This window comes from Lolium rigidum, chromosome 2, assembly GCF_022539505.1.
Source record: "Lolium rigidum isolate FL_2022 chromosome 2, APGP_CSIRO_Lrig_0.1, whole genome shotgun sequence".
Taxonomy (NCBI): Eukaryota; Viridiplantae; Streptophyta; class Magnoliopsida; order Poales; family Poaceae; genus Lolium; species Lolium rigidum.
The window spans coordinates 271,032,403-271,059,851 of NC_061509.1; the positions used below are offsets into that span (position 1 = coordinate 271,032,403).

The 27,449-nt window shown below is 42.4% G+C and overlaps 1 protein-coding gene across 1 annotated transcript; it reads left to right on the forward strand.

Annotated features, from left to right (window-relative positions):
- The first annotated feature begins 7,866 nt into the window (after positions 1–7,866).
- On the forward strand, positions 7,867–22,931 carry LOC124693441. Its single transcript, XM_047226917.1, has 16 exons — positions 7,867–8,025; positions 8,778–9,033; positions 9,540–9,762; positions 9,933–10,053; positions 11,169–11,339; positions 11,865–11,891; positions 12,356–12,781; positions 13,087–13,151; positions 13,285–13,339; positions 14,229–14,265; positions 14,349–14,677; positions 14,770–14,901; positions 15,007–15,155; positions 15,550–15,618; positions 16,163–16,292; positions 22,867–22,931. Exons 1-16 carry the CDS (start codon positions 7,867–7,869, stop codon positions 22,900–22,902), a joined length of 2,385 nt encoding a protein of 794 aa, XP_047082873.1. The 3' UTR covers positions 22,903–22,931.
- The last annotated feature ends 4,518 nt before the right edge of the window (positions 22,932–27,449 follow it).

A 27,449-nucleotide genomic window follows, 5' to 3' on the forward strand; every position in this document is an offset into this window, starting at 1 on the left:
CAGCGTGTCTTGATCTCCCCGGCAACGACGCCAGAAATTTGCTTGATGCGTGTAGTTGACATGTCCGTTGGGAACCCCAAAAGGAAGGTGTGATGCGCACAGTAGCAAGTTTCCCTCAGTAAGAAACCAAGGTTTAATCGAACCAGTAGGAGTCAAGAAGCACATTGAAGGTTGATGGCGGCGGAGTGTAGTGCGGCGCAACACCAGGGATTCCGGCGCCAACGTGGAACCTGCACAACACAATCACAGAACTTTGCCCCAACGTAACGGTGAGGTTGTCAATCTCACCGGCTTGCTGTAAACAAAGGATTAGATGTATAGTGTGGATGATGATGGTTGTTTGCGAAGAACAGTAAAGAACAATTGCAGCAGATTGTATTTCAGATGTAAAGAATAGGACCGGGGTCCACAGATCACTAGTGGTGTCTCTCCCATAAGATAAGCAGATGTTGGGTGAACAAATTACAGTTGGGCAATTGACAAATAAAGAAGGCATAACAATGCACATACATATATCATGATGAGTACTATGAGATTTAATTAGGGCATTACGACAAAGTACATAGACCGCTATCCAGCATGCATCTATGCCTAAAAAGTCCACTTTCAGGTTATCATCCGAACCCCTTCCGGTATTAAGTTGTAAACAACAGACAATTGCATTAAGTATGGTGCGTAATGTAATCAACACAAATATCCTTAGACAAAGCATCGATGTTTTATCCCTAGTGGCAACGGCACATCCACAACCTTAGAACTTTCTGTCACTGTCCTAGATTTAATGGAGGAATGAACCCACTATCGAGCATAATACTCCCTCTTGGAGTCACACGTATCAACTTGGCCAGAGCCTCTACTAGCAACGGAGAGCATGCAAGAACATAAATAACATATATGATAGATTGATAATCAACTTGACATAGTATTCAATATTCATCGGATCCCAACAAACACAACATGTAGGATTACAAATAGATGATCTTGATCATGATAGGCAGCTCACAAGATCTAACATGATAGCACAATGAGGAGAAGACAACCATCTAGCTACTGCTATGGACCCATAGTCCAGGGGTGCACTACTCACACATCGATCCGGAGGCGATCATGGCGATGAAGAGACCTCCGGGAGATGATTCCCCTCTCCGGCGGGGTGCCGGAGGCGATCTCCTGAATCCCCCGAGATGGGATTGGCGGCGGCGGCGTCTCTGGAAGGTTTTCCGTATCGTGGCTCTCGGTACTGGGGGTTTCGCGACGAAGGCTTTAAGTAGGCGGAAGGGCAGGTCAAGGGGCGTCACGAGGGGCCCACACAACAGGGCCGCGCGGCCAGGGTCCAGGCCGCGCCGCCCTGGCGTGTCGCCACCTCGTGGCCCCACTTCGTTTCCTCTTCGGACTTCTGGAAGCTTCATGGAAAAATAGGACCCTGGGCGTTGATTTCGTCCAATTCCGAGAATATTTCCTTACTAGGATTTCTGAAACCAAAAACAACAGAAAACAACAACTGGCTCTTCGGCATCTCGTCAATAGGTTAGTGCCGGAAAATTCATAATAATGACATATAATGTGTATAAAACATGTGAGTATCATCATAAAAGTAGCATGGAACATAAGAAATTATAGATACGTTTGGGACGTATTAGGTACCGGTGCTTGTCGCGCTCTCTGGAACACCAGAGGGGGTGAGGTGAAGCGGCACACTGACGGAGAGGCGGCAGGGGGCACCACCGCGTCAGCTTGAGACGGGGGCGTGTCAGCCACGATCTCTTCATCGACCACCTCGTCATTGCTCATCTCGTCCACCCTAGAAGCATCCATGGGGATGAGGTTCAGGACCGGGCAGGGAGAGGGGCATCCATGGGGATGAGGTTCAGTTACTAATCCAAGCTCGTATTGGCGCGTATCCTACAGGGGTGCTCTGAAGCAAAAGTATTACTTTAATATTAGTTCACAACCCGAGAAATGCAGAGTGGCCCTCGGGTGCCACACACCCCAGTTGAAAAAATAAAAAGGTTATTTTTTAACTTCTTTTGAAATCAAAGATGATTAGGTATTGTACTTGTATAAAAATACTTCCCGAAGGAATTACTTTCACAATGTGTTTGGATGCACAGAATTTGTGCTCGGAATTGGAATTGGAAATTGGTAGGCCCAATTCGCCTGTTTGGGTGGTCACGGAATTTAGAGCATCTCCAGCCGCGTACCCCAAAGCGTCCCCCAAAGGGATTTGGGGCGCGCCGGACAAAAAATGCGTTCCAGCCGCGTCCCCCAAAGCCCATTTTTGTCCGGCACGGCCCGATACGGTGTCCGGGGACGCACCGGGGATGCCGGACACAACGAAAAGCGAGGCGGGCTCCCACATGTCGGCGACTATTTGCATAAACCATTGGTTCGCGCCTCTTTTCTCGTCGCTCCTTCCTTCCCGCACCTCCCACCCCACCGCCGCCGCTGGATTTCCCGGCCGTTTGGGCGTCTGATCTCTGCTGAGAGTCGGCACCGTTGTCGCGGCTAGGGCTCCCGCCGGTCGTGCCGCCGCCGCGTCGCCAGCGCGTCCCAGAGGATTTTCTGGAATGCTTGGAAGCATCGATTGCATGCACTGGGCATGGAAGAACTGCCCGTTTGCTTGGCAAGGTATATACAAAGGCCGTCATGGATATTGCAGTGTGGTGCTTGAAGCTGTGGCAGATTATGACCCGTGGATTTGGCATTCTTTCTTTGGCATGGCGGGATCACACAATGACATCAACGTGTTGCAGCAGTCTCCGGTGTTCAGCAGACTAGTGGAAGGGCATGCTCCACCATGCAACTATGAGATCAATGGCCACGAATATACCAAAGGCTATTATCTAGCCGATGGTATATATCCAAAATGGGCCACTTTTGTCAAAACAATCTCGAATCCATCAGGTCTGAAGAATTCTCACTTTGCTACGCGACAGGAGGCTTGTAGGAAGGATGTCGAGCGGGCATTTGGTGTGCTTCAAGCACAATTTGCCATTGTCCGGTACCCTGCTCTAAGCTGGTCTCACGATCAAATGTGGGAGGTGATGCAGGCTTGTGTGATCATGCACAACATGATCATCGAGGATGACCGCAAGAATCATGCTAGGTCACATGTTGGTCCCTATGAGTGTGAAGGCCCTCTTGCGGAGGTTGATCATGAGTTGCCTGCAGATTTTGCTGATTTTCTCGTCATGCACGCAGAGATCCGTGACAGCAATGTGCATGAGCAACTTCAAGCTGATCTCGTTGAGCATTTGTGGAGGATCAAAGGAAATACCGTGGCACCTTGATGTAGCATCTACCCCTATTTATTATATTTGTTTACTTGTTTTATTGTTTGTTGTAATTTAATTTGAAAACAATCCTCGCAAACATTTTTATTCATATGCTATATTTGATAAATGGTTCTGTGTTAAAAAGATATTTTAAATGTTTGGGGGCGGCGTTTGGGGGACACGGCTGGGGAGCGACGTCCCCCAAAGGCGGCACGAACAAAACATGTCTCCCAAACGCTCAATCCGGCGCGGTTTGGGGGACGCTTTGGGGGACGCGGCTGGAGATGCTCTTACGCTTGGAAACTGGACCCAATTCCACGCGTGGACTCGATGGCAGCGTGTGCAGAGAGGACCCGGCGGCAGCGCGGACCCGGCGGCAACGCGGATAAGGACTCCCTTCCCACCCTCCCTTCCTTGACGCTCCATCTCGTCCCTGAACCTCATCCCCATGGATGCCCCTCTCCCTGCCCGGTCGTAACCCTAGATCGCCGGCGGGAGGTTGTACACCGGCGGCGGCCAACTGGGCAGCGAAGATCGAAGATCTGGGCGATTAGGATGGTAGGCTAATTTTTTTATATCTATTTCAATTGCAGATTGGGTGCTTGGCTATTTGTCTGTTCATCCACTTGGAGCTCTGGCCGGAGGAGGATCTGCCGTGCAGCCGCGCGGCCGACGGACAGGAGAAAGCCTCCAAGTTTCTCGCCGCTTTCTTCCCCTTCGGTTCCTCTAAATCGTGGTTGATTTGTGATATTTTCTGGATGATTGTCCAAACATAACAAACTATCAAATTCCACAGTCTGCGCATCCAAACGTGAGTTGGAATTGGGTGTCCCCCTTTGATTCCAAGAGCAAATACCATGTACATCCAAACGAGAAAATTGAAACGAAGGCCATTTCATTTCCATCTTAGATTTAGAATTTCACTCCGTTTCAACTCTAAGGCCAAATTTTGTGCATCTAGGTAAAAAAAAAACTCGAAACGCCCCATGACTAGGTACTATTCACTTTATATTCGTTATAATTTTGTTTTTTTTTCTCCCTGAAGACGATATGAATCATTTCTTTCGCAAACATTGTTTATACGAGTACAAACTTGATCATCATTGGTTTCTAAGAAGATTCATTTTTTTTACTTTTTAAAATTTCTACAATTTTTTAAGTGTATGGGGGTGTGTAGCACCCGAGAGCCAAAAGTCCGTGTTATTCACAACCCTGATCTTTTTTGTTCTCTTTAAACTACTATAATATATATGGCATATGTTTTGACACCAGTCAAATTATAATATTCCTAATAATTCCAACAATTCAACACTAATCAAATGCATAATTTTTAAGGCCACAATCCGAATTAACATTTAATTCGATGTGCCGGTCACTCTGGAGGGGGTGGAGCTTTGCGGGTCGTGGTGGCATCATCACAATGTTGGTGGGTGGGGGGGGGGGGGCAGTGTCAATGTAAGTGTTTTTTACCGACAATAAATAAAAGGTAAAAGTATTTATATATTCAAACTAGTGTCACAATTCTAGTTCTTATTCACTAACCAAATAAAAGAAAATATGTTGATTGTTTTGCTGAAGCTTTAACGGAATGCAGGCGACCATGAAATAAAAGAAAAATAAAACAAAATGAGAATTGGTGCTGCTAAGCTCAATCGGTCTTTCAAGCACAATGAGGTAATATAAGATGGATGTTGCATTGATGATATCCTAGGGCTATGAACAAGGCGCGGCGCCCTTTCATGTGGGCGCGAACAGAAACGGCCATTGGTTGAAAATGCAAAGTGATCTGGGAGATCATTTGCCACCCAAAGGAGTTGGAAGGTCTCGGCGTGCTTAGCCTTCAGAAATATGCACGAGCTCATCATCCCTGATGGCCTTTGTTTGAATGGATGGATCCCACCGAGACTTGGATAGGTCTAGCAACCCTTGCGCCACGGCCGATATGAATATATTTCACGCCTCTACCACCATCAGAAGTGGCTATGGCTCGACGATATCCTTTTGGAAATCTCCTTGGCTGGATGGGCAGCAGCCAAGCTTATAGTGCCGCTTGTCTCATTCTTCGAGAGGGAAGAACTGGTCAGTACAAGAGTACTTGTTGGGCAGGGTATGTGTTCCACAGATTAGATTGGAGTTGGGCTGTCCCTGGATCTCTTCCTACAATACAATGTGGTATAGACGCTACACTCCTCGGTCGCGCTCACCACGGGTGTTCCTGACATCATCACTTGGAACCACGCACTTCGGGCACTTAGTCAACCGCATTCACGTATCGTGCGCAGTTTTCAGGGGTGCCCCCTTTTGATCTACATGACACAGTCTAGAAGGTGTGGGCACCTCCAAAGGATTGACACTTCGCATGGCTAGTAAAAGGTTCATGAGATAACCTCACGGGAAGATGCAGATTACCAGGATAGTCAGAGAATTCTTGTTCTATTGCTTGCAACACTAACATTTCTGCATCTATATACTTGATGAGCTGCAAACATTTTTTTATGTATGTAACGAATTTATTATGATTTTGTAAGCATGTTATTATACGAATGCCAACCTGCGGCAAATATAATTATTGCTCCTGAAACTATAATTAGTGACGGGCTGAAAAATTAGAATGTCACTGCTTTGGACAAAATACAGGCGTCAGTCCTAAGTTACTAATGAGAGCAAGAAACAAAATGCATGAGTCAGTGCATGCATTCTAATTTTGCTAAGTTACTAATGAGAGCAAGAAACAAAATGCATGAGCCAGTGCATTTTGTTCCTGATGACGTCAATCCTACCCGTGACGGACACATGTATTTTGTTCCTGGCTTCATTAGTAACTTATCACTGATGCCTGCATTTTGTATCTGGATAGGTCACCACCAACGGCTTGGCAGCTGCTAGCCTCTCTCCACACAAAATAGTGTGAGAGCTAGATGGCGTCAACTCGGAATGAAAATGGACACATGTCATGCCTCCTCCACACAAAAAAGATGGTTCGGTAGGGAACAATATCATGAACCGTATGTGAGTGTACATCACACATGCGTGACTGCACCACAAAATTGGATGAGCTTCCTAGTGCAATGCAAAGCCATTTTCTTTAAATTGGCGAGATGGATAGGCGGAGCAAAACTGATATGCAGTCGATATGTGATATTGGAGGAGAACAAAGAAGAATGCCAACGCTAGGTGTCGAGAGTAAATGCATGCATGTGGTTTGGTGTCCTTGAACTAGTCCGAGCTACGTCCTGCACGTGGATAGTAAACCATGCAGATTGGTTAGGGGAAAAAACCCGAGTGTGCCACTACGAAAATATCTCAAAATTGAACTAGAGAACCATGCACCGTGACCGTGAGGGGGAGACAGAACTACTCGGCTTTGGGTTTCTCCTTCTCTACAATATATACACAATCGAGCAAACTCGGTATGTTGTAGGATCCGCTGAGCCACAGTGTGCATTTCTGTACGCACTAAGCTTGCCAAAATCTGTACACTGTCCATCCACGGCTCGCCAAGGCACAGGGACACATCTGTTATGCTTGTTCTAGGAAGCAGCACAGAAGCACACCTATTGTGATTGTTCTGGAAGAAAACACTAGTCGGTGATGTACAATGTGATATAAGCCACGTCAGTGCACATCAATACATACGACTTCAATATGTTAATAAGGATACATCATGGATAGACTTCAATATGTCATGTCTTCTCAAAGTTGAAATTTGCCACAGTTGTTGCCGAATCAAGCGGCGAGGATTGGCCCGATATGTGATGCTGCTGTTAATGGCAAAGGGATGCTGCTTGTATTACGCCTCTTCCATTTTGTCAAAATCAGATATGAGGGGAAGGTGACTGATTTTGAGTCGATCATAGACGCTAGGCCTCGCCGCCACCGTGCAACACGTCATTGCAACGGTCTAACCAGGATGATTTTATCTGTCTTATCGTTTGGCCGTGAACAATTTTTTTTTATTTCCGAGCAACGCTTGCTTCTTGATGATACATTGTCTTTGATGCCACGTGCAGGTTCGTATTATAATGTAGCGCGGCGTGCATATTACTGAAATCTGTCAGTTGCATCCTATAAAAGACTATGTGTCTTTCGGAGTTTCCAGTTAAAAATTAGAAAGATTAAAGTATAGATCACATGCCTCCACATGTCTGGAGAGTCAACTGAATAATTATTTCTATATGTTCAGTTCCATCATCAAGGTGCGACTGTCCCGGATGCCGCTGGATCATACCACATCGCCTCCCTCTTCTTCCTTCCCCTGTGCTCTTAATTATTACAGAAGCGATAACATCTGACTGAAACTCGCCTGCAAGACCAAGACTTGATGCTAAGCAGAGTAGGCACATCCTTCTCCAGGTAAGAAAGATAGCTAGCCCTTAGTTTAATTTTTGGTGCTTGCTGTTGAAGATGTGCCCTTCTCGCATGATCAATCGCTACCTTGATGTTCATGAACATGCCTCTTCTTATATATAGAAATCAATGTTTTTTTGCAGAACAACAGAGTGATCTCTCATCTGCAGTTCACTTGTGAAGTTGAGTGGCCAGTTGTGTAGCGTGCTCTTGTTTCAGACTTTCAGGGGGTTCTAGCTGCGGTATGGATCGGCAGGTTAGCAGCCGAAATGACTTGGAGTGCATGATGCTAGATGAAACCTCAGAGCCCAAGGCCCTGCCACTGTCGCTTTTGGAAGACATCACAGGTGGTTTCTCCGATGATCGGGAGATTGGTAGAGGCGCCTTCTCGGTGGTGTACAAGGTAAGTAATACAGTACGACGCCAATTCATAAGATTCATAGTTTTCATATACAGCAGCCTACCTGTTAATGGGCATGCTTGAAGTCTGGTTTCAACTTGTTTTTTTTTTTTTTATAATATCGAGCATATGTCTGGTTTCAACTGGTTTTAGCGGTGACTGGCTTGGATCTTGGATTTTGGATTTGGTTTGGACTTTGGGCTGAACGAAATGTTTTCACACGGGTTCAAACCGTTGGTGAGTCCGTTGATGGATCAACTGTAGTACGAGTAGTCGTCTTCCCCATCCTGGACATGTTTCTTAAATCCCCAAATCGACGACCATCTCCTCTGATGGTCCGCTCACGGACCGATCTTTGCCGCGCGTCGCCGCCGCCACCGTTCAGCAAGTGCGTACGCATCGATGGCGCGATGTGGTTTGCCGCCGGTGCCAGGATGCGGCTGCAGCGACGGTTGGGGCGCCGCTCAAGCTGTGCGTGGGTCAACGCCGCTGCGCGTCGTCGGCGGGGAACACCGGCGCTCAGAAGATTAGCTATATTTTGGCGTTGGGCTCATGATCTCGCGTTTGGGTGCGAAAACACACGAAATCCTTTCAGCTCGATTTTGTGATTTGGTTTTGTCTCTGGTTAGTCTAATCTTTCCAACATTTGATTTGCTTCGATGCAATTTGGTTATGAAGTTTGTGTATGTGGACTGAGTTCGTGGTCTTTCTCTCAAACAATTGACTGACAAGGCATCTTCCGGCTCTGTCTGCAGGGAATGCTCGCTAATGGGCTGACCGTCGCTGTGAAGAGACTATCCAATTGTTACATGTATGACAAGGAATTCCAACGAGAGGTTGAATGTTTGCTCAAGGCGAATCACACAAATATAGTGAGATTTCTAGGATACTGCGCTGATACGCAAGGCACTATGGCAGATTTGAACGGAAAGGTTGTCATGGCAGACGTACAACAAAGGTTGCTCTGCTTTGAGTACCTGCCTAAAGGAAGCCTCGATGGGTATATCCAAGGTATGAAGTATCATCTGGCACGTAACATTTTTTTCTGCCATTGTTTTGTTCATATATATCACTGAAAATTACGGCTCCCACGATTTTGTTTCGTTAATAATGATTTATTCTACCCTCAGAAGCATGATATGTATTTAATCTGTAATGACTTGGAATGCGCAAATTCAAAGCAAATGTGAATACTTCTCTGAAATTTCAGTTTTAGCGTATATTTATAATATAATTGTTGCAAATACATGGTAGTCGTCCATTGAAGATAGATTGGATGGTTCCAGATTTTTGTACCATGAGGCTCACTACGAGAGTTTGTTCCGAATTAATAATAAATTCCTAGATGTTTTCTATGAGGATGTGGGGAGTTAGAATTAACCTGAACTATTGGAGATTATTTTTTCAAGCATCTCATGGTTACTTATCCCGTCGTATACTTTCTGTTATTCATATATTGAGGCTGCCAAGTGCTTCAAAGGCTAATATACAGCTTGTTTTCATCTTCTTTTTTGCAGATGCATCTGGTGGACTTAACTGGAGCAAGCGGTATAAAATAATTAAAGGGATCTGCGAGGGGTTAAGTTATCTTCACCAGAAAAAAGTCATCCACCTAGATCTAAAACCCGCGAACATATTGCTAGATGCTAATATGGTAGCCAAAATCTCTGACTTTGGTCTATCAAGAATCTTCGAGGAAGATAAGAGCCGTTTCGTTGCTACAAAAGTGGGCGGAACGCTGTAAGACACCTAAGCTTCTTGCAAGCTAATACTCCTCATTCGCTATGATTTATGTTGCACTTCCTCCGAGCTTTCATTGATGGCAGCATAATTTCCTTCCTGTTGAGCCAATATCCATTGTTGTCGATAATTCTATAAAAAGAATCTTCGATTATATTTTTTTCATGCAGAGGATATTTGGCTCCGGAATTCACTAGTAATGAGATCACACACAAGTTTGACTTGTATAGTCTTGGTGTTATACTCGTAGAGGTTTTGACTGGAAAGAGGGGATATCAAGCTGTCGACACTGTAAGAACTCTCTGTGTCACGCTTCTTCTATGATAAAGGCTCGATGTATCAAAAATTAATTTTACATTCTAACCTTGCCCAAAATCACTCAATATTTTGTAGACGTGGTGAGTCATTCGTTATTTAAACAAAGTCCAATAGGCCAATAAACAAATTGTCTGTCAAAGAATCAAACATAAATATTACATGTGTATCAAGGTAAACTAATATTTTCTAACAAAATTTCAATTCTGTTCTTATAGCTAACTATCTCAGGTATATTTTGTAAAATAAGTTATAATTTGAAGACTGAATGTACCTCATATTCCTTCTTTCTAATTAGTCATGTGCAATTAGTATAGAAGTGATTAAATCAGTCAATTCAGTAGCAAAACCTAAGTACAACTGGTTCAGAAAAATGTCAAAAGATAAAATGCAATAGCCATTTAACACTAGTGTAAATGTCATATTTTAAATACAATAACAAAATATATAAACTGAATGCAAGTAAAGTGCGGCTCTAATTTTCAGAATAGCTAATTACATGTTAATAGCTCAAGTTATTCAGTTTGCAACTGAAATTAAAAGCGTAGTGGACAACATACAAAAAATACTATGCAGTCAGTTGGCCGACTTATTCCGTTGCACTATACTAGAAATCCAGAAGTATTTTGAACCACTTGCCCATCCTAATTTTATCGGTGTTTTTTTAGAATAATCAATAGCTAATTATCATATAAAGTTTTAATCTTGGGAGTGAGTTTCATCTTTCTTACAAGTTTGTGCAAAGAAACATGGATAAACGTTTTCTTACTTATATATATACCACTAGTAATCCTAACGTCACATCAAATATGCTTGAACAGTTGAACCCATTCCATTGAGTTAAATATACCATCTCCACTATATCTTTCATAATGGAGAACTTACATTGTGCTAAATCTGACTAGAAATTTTACAGACACTTTTTTTAGAATTATTGGTAGTTTGATGATTGAGTCGGTGCTATTACGTGTTAACATTCAGTGTGAGGTTTGCATGTGCTATATATACATGCATACTTTGGTTTCCTATATAAAATAACATTGCATTTATATTAGTTTTATGAATCGTAACTCATGCTTGCAACTTCTTAGGTACTTGAAAGTTGGAGCAATAGATTGGACAGATCACAGGGAGACACCAGTTTCGAACAAATTCGAGTATGCACAGAGATAGGGATGGAGTGTATTGACACCAACCCAGAGAAGCGACCAGTTAGTATACATCATATAGTTGCTCGGCTGAATGAAACAGAAAGTAGTCAGGTATGTTAAATACTTTAAAGATCGAATATTATTACTTTTATCCGTAGTTTTCGAGTTAAAGGCTCCCTACCTGACTACACACTCGGACAACCTCTATTTAGAGCCTTTTTTTAGCTAACCAAATACTAATAATTTTATTTACTGAGTTTGTTATATGTAACTTTTATTATTCTGAAATGTATTAGCTCCCCATGCATATTGTCTTATTTCATTTCATTAGCAGATCTAAAATGTCTTTGAGATTACAATCTTCTGTTACGCATTATCTATTCAATCATGTTTGAAGATGATTTTTATTTATATTTAAATTGTCTCTCTTCAAAATTAAGCAACTGCATTTTGGTTGTTAGTTCAATGGCTATTAGCTAGTTTATGTGTTTGAATTACTGAAGCTAAACTTTTTGAATTCTACATTAAAAAGGAAAAAGTTAGCACTTATTGACATACTATAATAAAATTGAAGAATTTTAGCAATTGATTTTGTTAATCATTCTAATGTTTGTCATATTGTCACGTGGATGCCAGCAAGCCGTAAAGCCGTCGGGACACCTGGTACGAAGCTAGCTAAAGTTCTCTTTAGTTGAGCATTCCTATATGAAAGGGAAATTAATCAAGTAGAGGACCACTGAGATGCTAACAAATAACAAATGCGGATTTGTGGCACGCCGGTTTTGATTGAAAATAGTAAATTAGAGTTCAATAAAATTCCAAAATTTGTGGCACATCTGTTTTATATATTTCTACAAAGTTTTGGTAAACAAGGTTAAATTTTGGGCTATTTTTTGTGGTTACAAAAGGGAAAATAACTCATTTTTATCTTCAAATTTCTCTCTTTTTGGATAGCTCAAAATAAAATGTTTTTTAGGTAACTTGTGGCGTAAATACTAGATTTCTTTATGCAGTTGTATAATTTATTTTAGGATTTTAGTCGAATTTTTTAAATAAAAGAGCTCCAGTGTGTTCTGGAGCTATAAGGAATATTTTCCCATAACAACACAACTTCTTTACTCCTGCAGGTGAATCTAGGTTCCAGCGATCTTCTTGAAGTCCAACCATTAGTTCTTCGATTTCCATTCGAGCCCAACAAGTCGATACAGTGCTCACTGCTGCTAACCAACAACACAGATGAGCACGTCCCATTTCGTCTCATAAACAATAGCGGGAACAAGATGTGCTTCGTGAGGCTGCCACTATTTGGCATTGTGCCGCCGAGGTCTGTCTACACTCTTGTTGTGACAACATATCAGCAGGAGAAGCTTCCAGAACATAAATACTTTGATTTGATCCTGGAGAGTACTATATTAGGTGATGAGCACAACTGGTCATCTGAAACATATGAGCAGGATGATTTTTTTGAGAAAACCAAAAAGATGGGGCATATGGTGCGTGAGGTGACACTGAAAGTTGTTTGTACTCCACAACGAGGGATTATAACGTCTGAGGTGAGTTGATTAGAAAAATCATATAGACATGAGTCACAATAAGCAATTTACATCCCATGGGATGTTACCTATTATCATGTTTTATTCATGCAATCCAAAAACGCCCAAAATGCCTGCCTCACTTGTCAACACAAACTAAAATAATTGCAATAAAAGATTAAAACTATTTATATTCGTCCATTAAGTGTTATTTGTATATTTATTCGCAGATACAGATATACTGGCACAGTAAAACTCTTCCATTAGTTACTACTATTTGTCCCTTGTTACTCAGTTTGAATGTTAATTGCAACCTTGCTGGTTAGGTTTTACATGTGGACATACCTTACAAGGATATAAGTTGCTGGGACATAAACCCGACGAAGCATTGGTGAATGCACTTCCTATTGAAAAGCTACATAATTGTTTTGTTCATAAGTGCTTATTCCTCTATGATTTGGACGTTTACTAATTACATATATATGTTGGTACATGTGGTATTTATATTCTGACTTATTTCATAGGATAATAATCGGACACAAGTATGGACGCATTCGCATCTGGAGCTATGAGACACAGGCAAGTGTAAATGCTTCATCTATTTCAACAACAACAACATGAAATCCTTTTTCCCATGAAAGTTTGATGGACCAATACATAAAAAAATATGTAGTGTACTCTTGATGATAACGGAGAAACAAATTTTTAATTACCTTGGTAAATCTATTTTTTTAAGATCAATAGGGCCTATTCCATCTTTATTGAAAACAAAATGACACGTCACAGCGTTACATCATTATAGCTCAGTTCTTTTAGTATGTCACAGGATAAAACCTCAGGCAGCCAACTATATATCAGCCTAACGAAACAACTGAGCGAAAAGGAAATAACTGGGCAGTACAACACTACAGCTCGTCTGAGAGCATCATGCGTGAAGGCAATCTGATTTTCCCTTCTAATCACCTTGGTAAAGCTATTATATATACTGTTTTGAGTACGTGTTACACTAAGGAACAGAGCACTGCTTGATTGCAGTGCCATAGAGCATAAGGCCTACCCTGACTCCATGAGTTGCCTCATTACCAAAAAAGTCTGATCCTTGCGACACCACCATTGTGTAGGGAAGACGAGAAGATTTAACCTTTATAGGAGAACATGTTTGGCACACTAAAGCATAATCCGTACCAAAATAATTAACATGTTTTTAATATACTGCATTAACATGCATGAAGTTGGTGAACATGCCCGCTATTTAATATCATGACCCACACAAAGGACGAATTTGATATGATTTGATCTTGTGTGGAAGATTGGCTTAATGTGGACAATACTGCCTGTGTTACGAGCTGCCAAATTCGAACAAAATTCTCACTCTGTTATGTCCACTGCTATTAGACAAATCATTGTTAAAGAAAAAAAATAATTATTATTTATGTGCATGGACTAACTACTTTTTGTACACCGACAGAAGCTAGTGGGTTCGTTTAAAGTCTCAAGGGAAAAAGGTGTTTCTTTTGACTTATCTATTAATATGACGTTTCTTTTATCATACTGCTATACTCATAACTTGATGATATATCTAATGCAGTCTCCTCCATTAAATTTATTGAATGGAAGAAATGGTTTGTGGCTGGGACAAAAGATGGTTTCATCCACGTGTACAGCTACGATAAGCTGAAAAAGATTAAAAGTTTCAGAGCTAATACTGAAGCTAAATCTGTCAAAACACTGGCCGTTCATCCAACCCAGACATATATGTTGTCAGTGTCACCTAAATGCAACCAGGCAAAGCTTTGGGACTGGAACAGGGGCTGGGAGTGCATCCAAACATTTATGACGGAATACTCTACTGAACGCATGTTCGTATTTAACCCGATGGGCATTACCATTGCTAGTGCTTCAGAGCACACAATTAAGGTTTGGAATTCTCTCTCTTGCCCACAAAAAAAATATTATAAGAGTTTCTCTACTAGATCCTAGCTACAGACTCCTATTCGTTTTATGTGCAGATGTGGGGCCCTGATTCAGCAGAATCTAAGTACTTTCTGTCTGGGCATTCAAAAAAAGTGAATTGCTTGGAATTTTTCACATGTAATGATCATCAGTATTTGATTACGGTCTCTGATGATTGTACTGCGAAGGTACATATATATAATATATTTCTCGTATACATATAACATCTTAGCTGAAAAGTGTAATACTTCAGTGCACATAACCTTGATGCATCGTCTGTTTTTGTGAATCAGATATGGGATATAAAGAAAAGGACGTGTGTTCATACACTCGAAACTTTCATGTCTAGAGTAATGTATGTCTATTCCTCTCCAAATCTCCAGATCCTAATTACAGGTTGCTGCAATGGTACTGTGCATTTGTGGAACTCTGCCAATTTCAGGTAACGACCAAAGTTGGTTGCCCTAACTTACCATGCCAATGTGGTTCCATCTTGATATTATTGCAACTCATTTGTTACCAAGGAAATGCGGCAAAATCCTAGAGACAAGTTGCCAACATTTTCGAACTTAGCTAACTTCAGGCCTATATATATATTCATATATTTACCAATACACTGGATTGGGAAGTTAGGCTAACCGGTTTATTTTCCTTCCCCACCCTTCTTGTTTAACCTGTGCCAATTTATGCATTATTATTCAAGTATTGTGGTGCTACATGTGCACATAGATTTCCTAGTTTGGGTAAATTTATTTTCTCTTATTCTGCTACCATTTTTTCCTGTACTGTATAATAACGTTTAGGAAAATTTGTAAGTGAATTCTTCCTCTCAACAGGGTTGAGAAAGTCTTTCAAAATTGCTGTGCATCTGTATGTCGACTTTCTTGTTTGATGGATCCACAAAGGTAATCAAGAATTTCCTCTTATTCTTTTTTAACTGCCCAAGACCATTGCTTTGATACCTGCTACATTTATAGGTGGAATAGAATGTCTGCATGTATAATAATTTCTCGTTAAACTAGGATATCATTTGGAGTATGTTCATTCAGTGTTTATAAGAAGCCGCCAAGCGAACTACACGTGAGCTCATAATTTTGGCATATTTTCGATATTACCAACTACAAATACTATATGTCCTATCTAGGTGGGTCTTGTATACTCACATACTATCCCTACATAATCGAAATTATCCTAGGTACTCACTAGCTAGCTTGTATAAAACGAACGTAGGTGTTTACTGTATATGGATGTATAGATATATATATCAAATGAACTATATAACCACATTTAAATGCCTCTAAACCATTTGTCAGAAAATGGACAACCTTATTAATTAGTTAATTTCCGATGCTAAAATTAGTTAATGTAAAAAAGATACATTTCATTTACTTTTCACCATCTTCTAGAATACTCCACCTACTTGTAAAAGAATTTTCCTTCATTTTACAGGGTTGTCATTGGATATGCAAATGCAATTTCAGTCATGTGCTTTGGTAATGTGGGCTTTGAGCCAGGATCAACGGATTCTTGTGAGCATAAGTTAAATGCAGATAGCGTATTAGGAAACACAACATCTGAGGTGAGATCATCGGACTGCATTAATAAAGCTTCCCAGTTTGTGAAAAACATCAATCCTAAGTTTAATTCATGAACTTTTTGACCTGACAATAATAAACAATCTTTTTCGTCTGTGAAAAACATTTTAAATCATGAACCTAAGCATTAAGTTTAAATTTACACAACATGAATCTTGTAGAAACATCAATCCTAAGTTATGTTTATGTAATAGTTTTGCGTGGGAATTTTCATTTCACGTGATGGACATATGTTTTAATTCAACGGCCAACCAAAATTTAAAACCAGACTCCCAATACAAACTGTTTCACTTTACAATTCGACCACCAACTATGATTCACGGACTGAAACCAGGATGCACACATTGGGATATGTTAGTTTGAGATTGTGTGATCGGAACCTTACCGCATATATCCTTCATCCTCCTCAGAGGACACAACATAGCTCGCTCAACCCTAGCTTGATTCCTTATCCCCTACTAGCCTTTGATCGACAAAGACATTGTCATAGAGATGATGGCAACCAGGGCATGAATGGGGGTAAGATTTAATGGTTGAATCAACTGTTTTGGTTCTTCTCTACCGATTGAGATATAAACCATTAAAAATACTCCAAAAAAATCCTGCGAACAAGGCGTAAATTTTATGCAAGGCGATTAAGCATATCCACGCAGCAGATTAGTTTCCAACGTCACCCCTCATAAATAACTACTACCTCCTAATATCCCTCCCTTCCTCTCATAGCCCAAGCAAACTAGGGAATTAACCACCCACGTCCTGCATGCAACGACCCCGCCCCTTTGCTGGCATAATTCTGCGCAGGCCCGCCGGTGCATGTTTAGCCAATCAGAGTTGACCTACATGCCGAATAAATTATGGAGGTGTATGTTGGGAAAAATTACAGCAATTCCAAACTTGAGCCTTTATGCTTTGATGAAAACTATAAAAAATATATACGCCCTAATCAAGGGAACAGAGGGAGTATTCCTTAGGATATTCTACTGCTGCGGTGCACGTATACTCGCATGGTTTGGCTCAGAATACTGCGACAGCAGGGGATGTAACGGCTGCTTCCTTCGACTGCGGCATCCTTGACATCTTGGTGGCCGGATGCTGCGGGTCAGGTGGTGTGTAAGCACCGGAGATCGATCAATTCTCTAATTCTGCTTACCTTGCGCTCAATCTGGCTGGAACGCAATGCGCACATCTTTGACAACAACACCTGCACTGCGATGGCCCTTGCCGGTCGTGTCGCGGATGAATGGAAGGACTGGCTGAGCGCAAGGGAGCAAGGTAGAGGTAGATCTGCTACAGGGATAGGTTAAGTTTAAGCAGGTGGTTGCCTAGCCCCTATAAGGGAGAAGGCATGTGGTTGGACTTGCTTTCGGTTCTTCGCAACAATGTCTGTTGTAATGTGTTCTTTTTTTTTTACCACTGACCCCAATCATACCCTCGTTCTAGTAGAGTGATCTATGTCAGATATTCGAAGGCACGCTGACACATGATGTATTTATTTTAAATAAAGCGAACCAATTCTACCAAAAAATAACCATAGAAAAGAGAAATTGGAAAAATAGACACCTACTCACTTGTCCCTCGGCAATTTTCACTAGTTTATAGTACATCAATATTGCGCATGGATATTGTAGGCTTTTGGAGAAAATTGTGGATGGTTTGGTCACTTGGACCTCCACACCCTCTCATATATATAGCTCAACTTAGGCTTACATGTTAACTCATACACTAGAATAGTCTAGACACTACTACTATACTAACACTCCCTAGAATACTCTAGACTTTGCTAATAAACTAACTTAGATTCTAGCACACTACTGGAATATTCTAGACTTTCCTAGGAGACTACTACTAATCTCCAATTCCCCTAGAGCATTCTGGACTCTACTAGAGTACTATTACACTAGTCTTAGATTCCAACACTCCCCCTCAAGATGGGCGATGGATATCTATCATTCCCATCTTGTTACATGCCAACAAACATTCCTTACTACCTAATCTTTTGGTTAGACAATCTGCTATTTGTTCTCTAGAGGTTACATGGCTTAACTTCAAGGTTCCTTCGTCAAGCCGTTCTTTAATGAAGAATCGATCTATTTCCACATGCTTTGTTCGGTCATGCTGAACGGGATTGTTAGCAATGTTTATTGCTGACTTGTTGTCGCACCAAAGATTCAATGGCCCTCTCCGCGAGTAGCTTCAATTCCGATAGGAGGCCTTTCATCCATAACATCTCACACAAACACACCGCCATTGCTCTATACTCTGCTTCTGCAGTTGATCTTGAGACCACATGCTCGCTTCTTGCTCCTCCAAGATACCAAGTTTCCTCCTACGAAGACACAAAAGCCTGATGTTGACCTTCTGTCATCAAGGCAACTTGCCCAATCAGCGTCACAATATCCCTCCACACTCAAGTGCCCATTGGCCTTGAACCATAGACCTTTTCCAGGACTTCCTTTCAGATAGCGTAAAATTCTATAAGATGCCTCTAGATGTCCACTTCTTGGGTCATGCATGTAGCGGCTCACCACACTCACGGCATAAGATATATCAGGTCTCGTATGGCATAAATAGATAAGTCGACCAACAAGCCGTTGGTAGCGCTCTCTATTAACTCGGATCTCCCGATCGAGCACATAGCCGGTGATTTTGCTCAATAGGAGTTGAAGCGAGCCGACACCCAAGCATACCGGTCTCATTGAGTAGATCCAACACATATTTCCTTTGAGAGATAACTATTCCTTTAGGAGATCTCGCAATCTCAATACCCAAGAAATACTTGAGTTGTCCTAGATCCTTAACCTCAAATTCTCTCGCTCAATCTCATCTTCGACCGGCTTATTTCATCATTATCGTCTCCAGTGATAACAATGTCATCCACATAAACTGCAAGGATGGTAATACGACGCCCTGAATGCCTATAAAACACGGTATGATCCCTATTACATTGCTTATAACCCATATTGCGCATGGCTCTCCGGAACCTATCAAACCATGCCCTTGGTGACTGCTTGAGACCATACAAAGACTTCTTCAATCTGCACACCTTCCCCTGGGTGTTGGAGTTACTAAAGCCGAGTGGAATGTCCATATAAACTTCTTCCCGGAGATCTCCATGCAAGAAAGCATTCTTGACATCCAATCGATGCAAGGACCAACCAAAGTTAGCAGCACAAGAAATAAGAGTTCTTATAGTACTCATCTTTGCAACAGGCGCAAAGGTCTCGTCATAGTCAATCCCATATGTTTGACTGTAACCCCTTGCCACTAACCTTGCCTTGTATCGTTCTATTTTCCATTCTGGGGATTGCTTCACGGAATACACCCATTTGCAAGTAACTGGACGTTTTCCAGTTTGGAAGAGTAACAAGATCCCATGTATTGTTCTTCTCAAGAGCTTTCATTTCCTCCAACATGGCCTCGTACCACTTTGGGTCTTGTTTTGCTTCTTTCCAATCTCTTGGGATCACCACAGATTGCAATGATGCGATGAAGGCCCTGTAGTTCGTAGATACAGATGCATATGATACATAATTAGCAATGTCATACTCCTCCTGGTACCAATTTGGAGGTTTTCTAGCTGCTGACTCGGGTTCCTTTTCTTAAGGCAATGGGCAAGTCCATTGAATCCTCGTAATAGATGGACCTGCGTCATCGGACAATTCATCGGTTTCAACACTCGTTGGAGCATGTTGCTCCCCCGCACTCGTGTGTCACTTGTCGTGGGAGCCTCGTTGTTGCACATGTTGCTCCCCCGCACTCCGTGTGTCACTTGTCGTGGGAACTCGTTGTTGCTTCGTTGCTCATGCTGCGATTTTCTCCGTGTATACACTTTCAAGTTCTCTTCCTCGTTTGGCTTTCTCCATCTCTCTTCACTTGTAGCTTGTCTCCTTGTAGACACCCTTAGATTTTCTTCCTCATTTGGCTTTGTCCATCTCTCTTCACTCGTAGGAGATGGAATTGAACCAACAACAACTCTGGATGGTTCATGTTCCTTTGTCCTCAAAAGTTCACTCTCCCCCTCTCGACTAGCTTCGATTGTGCTAGGAGAGTCAAAGTTAAACAACGAGCTGAGGTCCGTCTTCTCTCCATAGAACGGCTCAGACTCTCTAAATGTCATATCCATGCTAACAAATGTTCTCCACTCACTAGGGCTCCAACACTTGTAGCCCTTTTGTCCGAATGGGTATCCTATGAAGATGCACTTCACGAAGACGAGGATCCAATTTTCCCACCGAAGGTCTATGGTCTCTAACAAAGCAAGTACACCCAAACACCTTTTGGCGGAACGATGAACTCATTTTGGCCATAGATCATTTCATATGGAGTCTTCATCCCAAGCACTCTTGAGGGCATTCGGTTGATGAGATAAGTAGCAGTCATAACCGCTTCACTCCACAAGAATTTGGGCACATTCATGGTAAACATAAGTGATTGAGCCACCTCCAGCAGATGACGATTCTTCCTTTCAGCTACTCCATTCTGTGGAGAAGTATCAGGACATGAAGTTTGATGAAGTATTCCCTTTTGGGAAAGAAAATTGCCAAATTCATTATTCACATACTCCGTCCCATTATTTGTCCTGATAATTTGAATACTAGCGTTGAAGCGATTTTGGACATATGCATAGAAGTCCTTGAAGCATGTAAGCACCTCACTTTTATGTTTCAGAAGATATATCCAAGTCATTCGGGAGTAGCAATCAATGAAGGTGACAAAATACTTCATCCCGCTAACAGAGACCACCGGGGAAGTCCATACATCAGAGTGAATCGGTACAAAGGGCAACGTGCTCCGCGATCCACGACTCACATATGATGTCCTGGTGTGTTTTCCAAACTCACATGCATCACACACAAGTTTTTCTTTGTCCACCTTCTTCATTTCTTCGGGGAATATCTTACTCATAGTATCAAAGGACATATGGCCCAATCGACAATGTTGGAGTATCAACCTTGCCTCATCATCATTGGTAACAACTGTGAGAGCAAGTGCACAACGCTTCATCGGTTTCCCTTCTATCCAAGTACCACAATCCCTTATGTCTCACACCTATCCCAAGCCTCCTTCCAGTCTTCCTCTCTTCAATTATACAATTATATCGATCGGCAATTATTCGACAATCAATATCATCAACCAAAGAGCTCATAGACACCAAACTCACCGGAAACGATGGAGCATATAATACCGAAGACAATGTAATGGACGGAGTGCATTTCACTGTGCCGACCCCTTTCACAGGTTGATAAGTTCCATCAGCTGTTTGGATTGTCTCTTTATGCATGGGTGGATGTGGAGTATATGATGCAAACTCACTCCACTTACCCGTGACATGTGCTGTTGCTCCCGAATCCAGAATCCAATTTGAACAAGTTCCATTTAATGCAGGAGCCCGACTTGAGATTGCTTCTTCGTTTGTGCAAGATTCACACAATTTCCTAGGACAGTTGTTTTTCCACTTTGTTTTGGAATTTCGCACTCTCCCTTGATTGTCTCAACTTCTCAATCTCCTCGAGCAATTGAGTCATTTTCTCAAGTAGCTTCTCAATTGTTTGATTCTCCCCCATTGATCAATATTGCTGAAAATCACCAACAAACCAGCTTATGTGCTTCTTCTCTTCTCTGCTATATTTGACCTACTCTTGCAGATCTCTCGACCCCTCTCGGATCTTTCTTCCGGCTGCACACGCAGCCTTAGGTCTCTCCTCTGTCCTCTACTCGCACACGCAGAAATCGGCACCTTTGCTTCTCCCTCTTCACTCGCAAGCCACAAGCAGCTGCACCTCACCCAGCTGCTCCCTTCACCACCACACCGAACTTTGCAAGATTCACCACCACTCCGAACGCTGCAAACGGTTGGCTCCGCACCTCTGCGGCAGCTCACATCAACACTTCTACCCGGGCAGCACTCCACTCCTCCGCCCGTCCGTTGTATTTCCCCTGGATTTTGCGGAACTCGACCTCACTCCACCGAATCACCACAGGCAGCCCGTAGCACACACCATCACTGCCTCTAGCTCTGATACCATGTAGGCTTTTGGGGAAAATTGTGGATGGGTTGGTCACTTGGACCTCCACACCCTCTCATATATATAGCTCAACTTAGGCTTACATGTTAACTCATACACTAGAATAGTCTAGACACTACTACTATACTAACACTCCCTAGAATACTCTAGACTTTGCTAATAAACTAACTTAGATTCTAGCACACTAGTGGAATATTCTAGACTTTCCTAGGAGACTACTACTAATCTCCAATTCCCCTAGAGCATTCTAGACTCTACTAGAGTACTATTACACTAGTCTTAGATTCCAACAGATATACACATCCTTGCACCACAAGGTTGGAGACAGGCATGGGAAAGTGACCTAGATCCCAACCCTTTAGAATTTTTTATTCAGAAAAATGGGAAAAGCGTACATGAATATAGCTGCTGGTGCTAACCCTGTATTGCCCCAAGCATCACTGCTCAACGCAATCATGTCATCCATGTTGTCACTTAATTGTGCCCTAACCCAGTCAAGCCTGCCAAAGCGATGTTGCTTGGTGGATGGCAGGATGGGCAGACCAATAGTCCTGAGATAGCTCCATAGAGGAGCACAAGCAAAATCTTCTATTTTTATGTTTAATGTGGACAGAGGTGAGGGCCTAACGTGAGGTAGAAGGAAGCTGCAGGGAGGAACTCTCTCTTCTTAGGGTTACAGAGATAGAAGCATCTTATATAGGTCAGGGCTGGGCTGGGCCAGATGGGCCACAACAGAGAACAAGAAGACAGCCCAACAGATACGCCAACAGTTATCCAACACTCCCCCTCAAGATGGGTGATAAATGTCAATCATCCCCATCTTGGCATAGGCAAGATTACACTCCTTTGGTCTCAGTCCCTTTGTTAAACAGTCTGCCACTTGTTGTCCTGATCTCACATAAGCCAATAAGATAATCTCTGCATCAATCTTTCCTTTAATAAAGAATCTATCTATCTTCACATGTTTAGTTCGCTCATGTTGGACAGGGTTGTTTGCTATGTTTATGGAAGACATATTATCACACCACACTTTCAAGCTTCCTTGCCTTAAAATTTTCAGCTCTCTTAGAAGGTTTCGTACCCACAACATTTCACCCAGGCCTGTGACATAGCTCGGTACTCTGCTTCGGTTGTTGATTTCGAGACAACAGATTGTTTCTTACTTCTCCATGACACCAAATTTCCTCCAACAAAAACACAATACCCTGAGGTGGATCTTCGATCATCTAAGCAGCTAGCCCAATCTGCATCACAATATCCATTACATTTAGGTGTCCATTACTTTTAAACCACAATCATTTTCCCGGAGTGCCCTTCAAGTATCTCAAGATTCTTTGAGCTGCTTTCAAGTGTCCATCCCTTGGGTCATGCATATAGCGACTTACTACACTCACTGCAAATGATATATCTGGTCTCGTGTGACATATGTATATTAGTCTTCCACAAGTCTTTGATATTTCTCCTTGTCTATGGGTTCTCCAGACTCTGCTGTGATTTTATTATTTTGGTCAATAGGTGTTGAAGCCACTCGGCGCCCCAGCATGCCCATATCATCTCAGAGATCCAATGTATACTTTCTTTGAGATAGTGATATCCCTTTTGACGATCTTGCAACTTCTATTCCAAGGAAGTATTTAAGTTTTTCCAAATCTTTCACCTCAAAGGCTTGACTCAAGCATCCTTTCAGTTTTGTGATTTCCACATCATCATCTCCCGTGATAATAATATCATCAACATACACAGCAAGGGGATAGTGATTTTCTGCTGTAAAATAAGGTATGGTCTCCATTGCATTGACCATATCCCATGCCACACACCACTTGTCTAAACCTGTCAAACCAGGCCCGTGGAGATTGTTTGAGACCATATAGAGATTTCTTCAATCTACATACCTTTCCTTTAGTTTCAGGTCTGACAAATCCTGGTGGCATCTCCATATATACCTCCTCTTGAAGATCATCATGCAGAAATGCATTTTTTACATCAAGTTGATGCAAGGGCCATCCGAAATTTGCTGCACAAGAGATCAATGTTCTGTCAGTGCTCATTTTTGCCGTCTCATCATAGTCAATGCCATAAGTCTGACTATATCCTCTTGCCACAAGTCTTGCCTTATATCTCTCCACTTTTCCTTCTGCATTTTGTTTTACATAATAGATCCTTACAACCTACTGTATTTTTTTTCCTTTAGGGAGATATGTCAACTCCCATGTTTTATTTTTCTTCAATGCCTCTAATTCTTCCATCATTGCATTGCACCATCTCGGGTCCAACCTGGCTGCCTTCCAATCCTTAGGAACAGATACAGTTTGCAGTGAAGCAACAAAAGCCCGAAAAGAGGGTCACAATGCCTCATAAGAATTATAATTTCCTACGTCATAGTCATCATAACTAAGTCGCTTTGGGGGCCCAACTTTCCTTATCCCTTTCCTTATTGCAATTGGCAAGTCTAGGATATTATTGGACTCAGTCTGAGATTGATTCTCCTCAGCAGAATCTACACTTGTGCTTCCTTGATTTTCAGGTCCAATGGGTTGCTCCCCTTGCCCCTGGTCTTGTTGCTCCTCCAGTGCATCTACTTGTTCCCTTTGTACTTATCTTCTAGAGTACACAAGTGGATTCTGCAGCCATCTTTGTGGTGGTACGGTCTAGGTGGTGTAGGTATACTAGGAATTGCAGGAATCTCCACTACAATAGGAATTTGTTGATGTTGCTGTTGCTGTTGGTCACCATCTTGCTACTCTTGATCACCACCTTGCTGTTTCTCCCCCTCTTGAGCATCACCAAGATGGTCAAGCCCCTGGAACAAGCCACTAAGATCACTCTCACCGTACCGTCATAAAATGGTTCTGACTCGCGAAACGTAACATCCATGCTTACAAATGTTCTCCTGTCAGTGGGACTCCAACACTTGTAACCCCTTCTATCTGGAGGAATAGCCAATAAAGATACATTTGATAGCCCGATGATCTAGCTTGCCAACAGATGGCATGTGATCCCTTACAAAACATGTACAGCCAAAGAGTTTGGGTGGTACAACAAAGTCATTGTTATTTAGAAGGAGTTGGCAAGGAGACTGCATACCTAGAACCTTTGAAGGCATTCTGTTGATCAAATACGTAGCAATCATAACTGCCTCACTCCATAAGAATTTGGGAATATTCATGGTAAACAAAAGAGATCGAGCCACTTCAAGGATGTGCCTATTCTTCCGCTCAGCAACTCCATTCTGGGGAGGAGTGTCAGGACATGAAGTCTGGTGAAGTATACCTTGTGAAGATAAGAAAGCAGCAAAAGGTTTGTTGATATATTCAGTACCATTATCGATTCGACCACTTGCACTCGAACATTGAATTGGTTTTTCACATAGGCACAAAAACTCGAAAACAAGTGAACACTTCATCTTTGTGACGCATAAGATAAATCCAAGTCATTCCGGAATAGCAGATCAATAAAAGTCACAAAGTATTTCATGCCACTTATCGACACAACAGGACACGTCCATACATCAGAGTGCACTAACACAAATGGGGATACACTTCTGATCCCTCTACTAACATAAGAGGTTCTCGTATGCTTAGCATATTCGCAGGCATCACAACATAATTTGGTTTTGTCCACTCCATCCATTACATTAGGAAACACTCGAAACATTTTATCAAACGCCATGTGGCCCATCCGAGAATGATGAATTAGTGCCATACTCTCCTTTCCTCCAACAATCGCAGCAAGCACATAACTAGCATCATGCCCCATCTTGTCACGATCTATGTGCCAAAGACCTCTATGCCTGGTTGCAGTCCCAATCTTCTTGCTGCTCTCCCTTTCCTGAATTAGACACATATATCTATCAACTATTATACGGTAGTCCTGCTGATCAATCAAGACACTTAGAGATAGCAGATTTACTAGAAAAGCAGGAACATGTAGAACTGATGACAATTTTATGTTCAGTGTACATTGCACCGACCCCTCCCCTTTTATAGATTGTGTTGTGCCATCTGCTATTTGGATAGTGCCTCTATGTGTGGGAGGATACTGAGTATAAGAGTCAAACTCACTAATATTCCCAGTAACATGTTTGGATGCTGCAGAATCAAGAATCCAATCTGAATTAGCATTATGAGTGGCTATAGAAACTCTATCAATATTACCTTCATCTTTGTAGACATAGTGAGCAAAGTTCCCAAAGGTTGCTTCATTTTGTCCTTCTTCCTTTGATTGTTACGGCTGGTAGTTGGCTCTGAAGCTGCTTCCATATGTGCCTTGGGTGCTGTCGCATGCTGCTGTCCACCACCCCTGCCATACTTTTGTCCATATGGTTGTCCAGCACCTCTGCCATACTGATGTCCATATGGCTGTCCACCAGCTCTGCCATACTGCTCTCCACCACCTCTTCCATACTGCTGTCCATATGGCTGTCCACCACCTCTGCCATCACCTCTTCCTCTGTAGCTTCCTCTGCCATGTGTGTATCCTCCTCTCCCCCTACTGGGTGTAGCAAAGGAGGTACAATGATGCTTTAAGTGTCCCTTCTGTCCACAAGTATAGCAGTCTCTCATCTCTTGTCTCTCGGTTGTGTAGAAGGTCGGATGAGGGACATAATCGCTTCCCTTTGTCACATTCAGACGCACTTCCTCTCTGGACATAGCTGCAATGGCTTCTTTGAGAGAAGGGGTAGTGGTTTGATGTAGTAAAGCAACCCTTCTCCCCTCAAAATCTTGATTAAGACCTTTCAAGAACTTCACGACTCGCTGGTGCGTAGTTGACGTGGGAGTTAGAAATCTTTGTGGTGTAGCTTTTCTTCAGTTCCCCGGCAACGACGCCAGAAAATATGCTTGATGGCGTGTAATTCACACGTTCGTTGGGAACCCCAAGAGGAAGGTATGATGCGCACAGCAGCAAGTTTTCCCTCAGAAAGAAACCAAGGTTTATCGAACCAGGAGGAGCCAAGAAGCACGTTGAAGGTTGATGGCGGCGGGATGTAGTGCGGCGCAACACCAGGGATTCCGGCGCCAACGTGGAACCTGCACAACACAACCAAAGTACTTTGCCCCAACGAAACAGTGAGGTTGTCAATCTCACCGGCTTGCCGTAACAAAGGATTAACCGTAT

Bases quoted from the DNA above. Each gene is read 5' to 3' on its own strand.
- LOC124693441 (XM_047226917.1), top strand. From the start codon at position 7,867: ATGGATCGGCAGGTTAGCAGCCGAAATGACTTGGAGTGCATGATGCTA. The intron at 11,340-11,864 runs GTATGTTAAATA...CGTGGATGCCAG, and splicing joins ATGAAACAGAAAGTAGTCAG to CAAGCCGTAAAGCCGTCGGG. The intron at 16,293-22,866 runs GTGAGATCATCG...GGTGGATGGCAG, and splicing joins TAGGAAACACAACATCTGAG to GATGGGCAGACCAATAGTCC.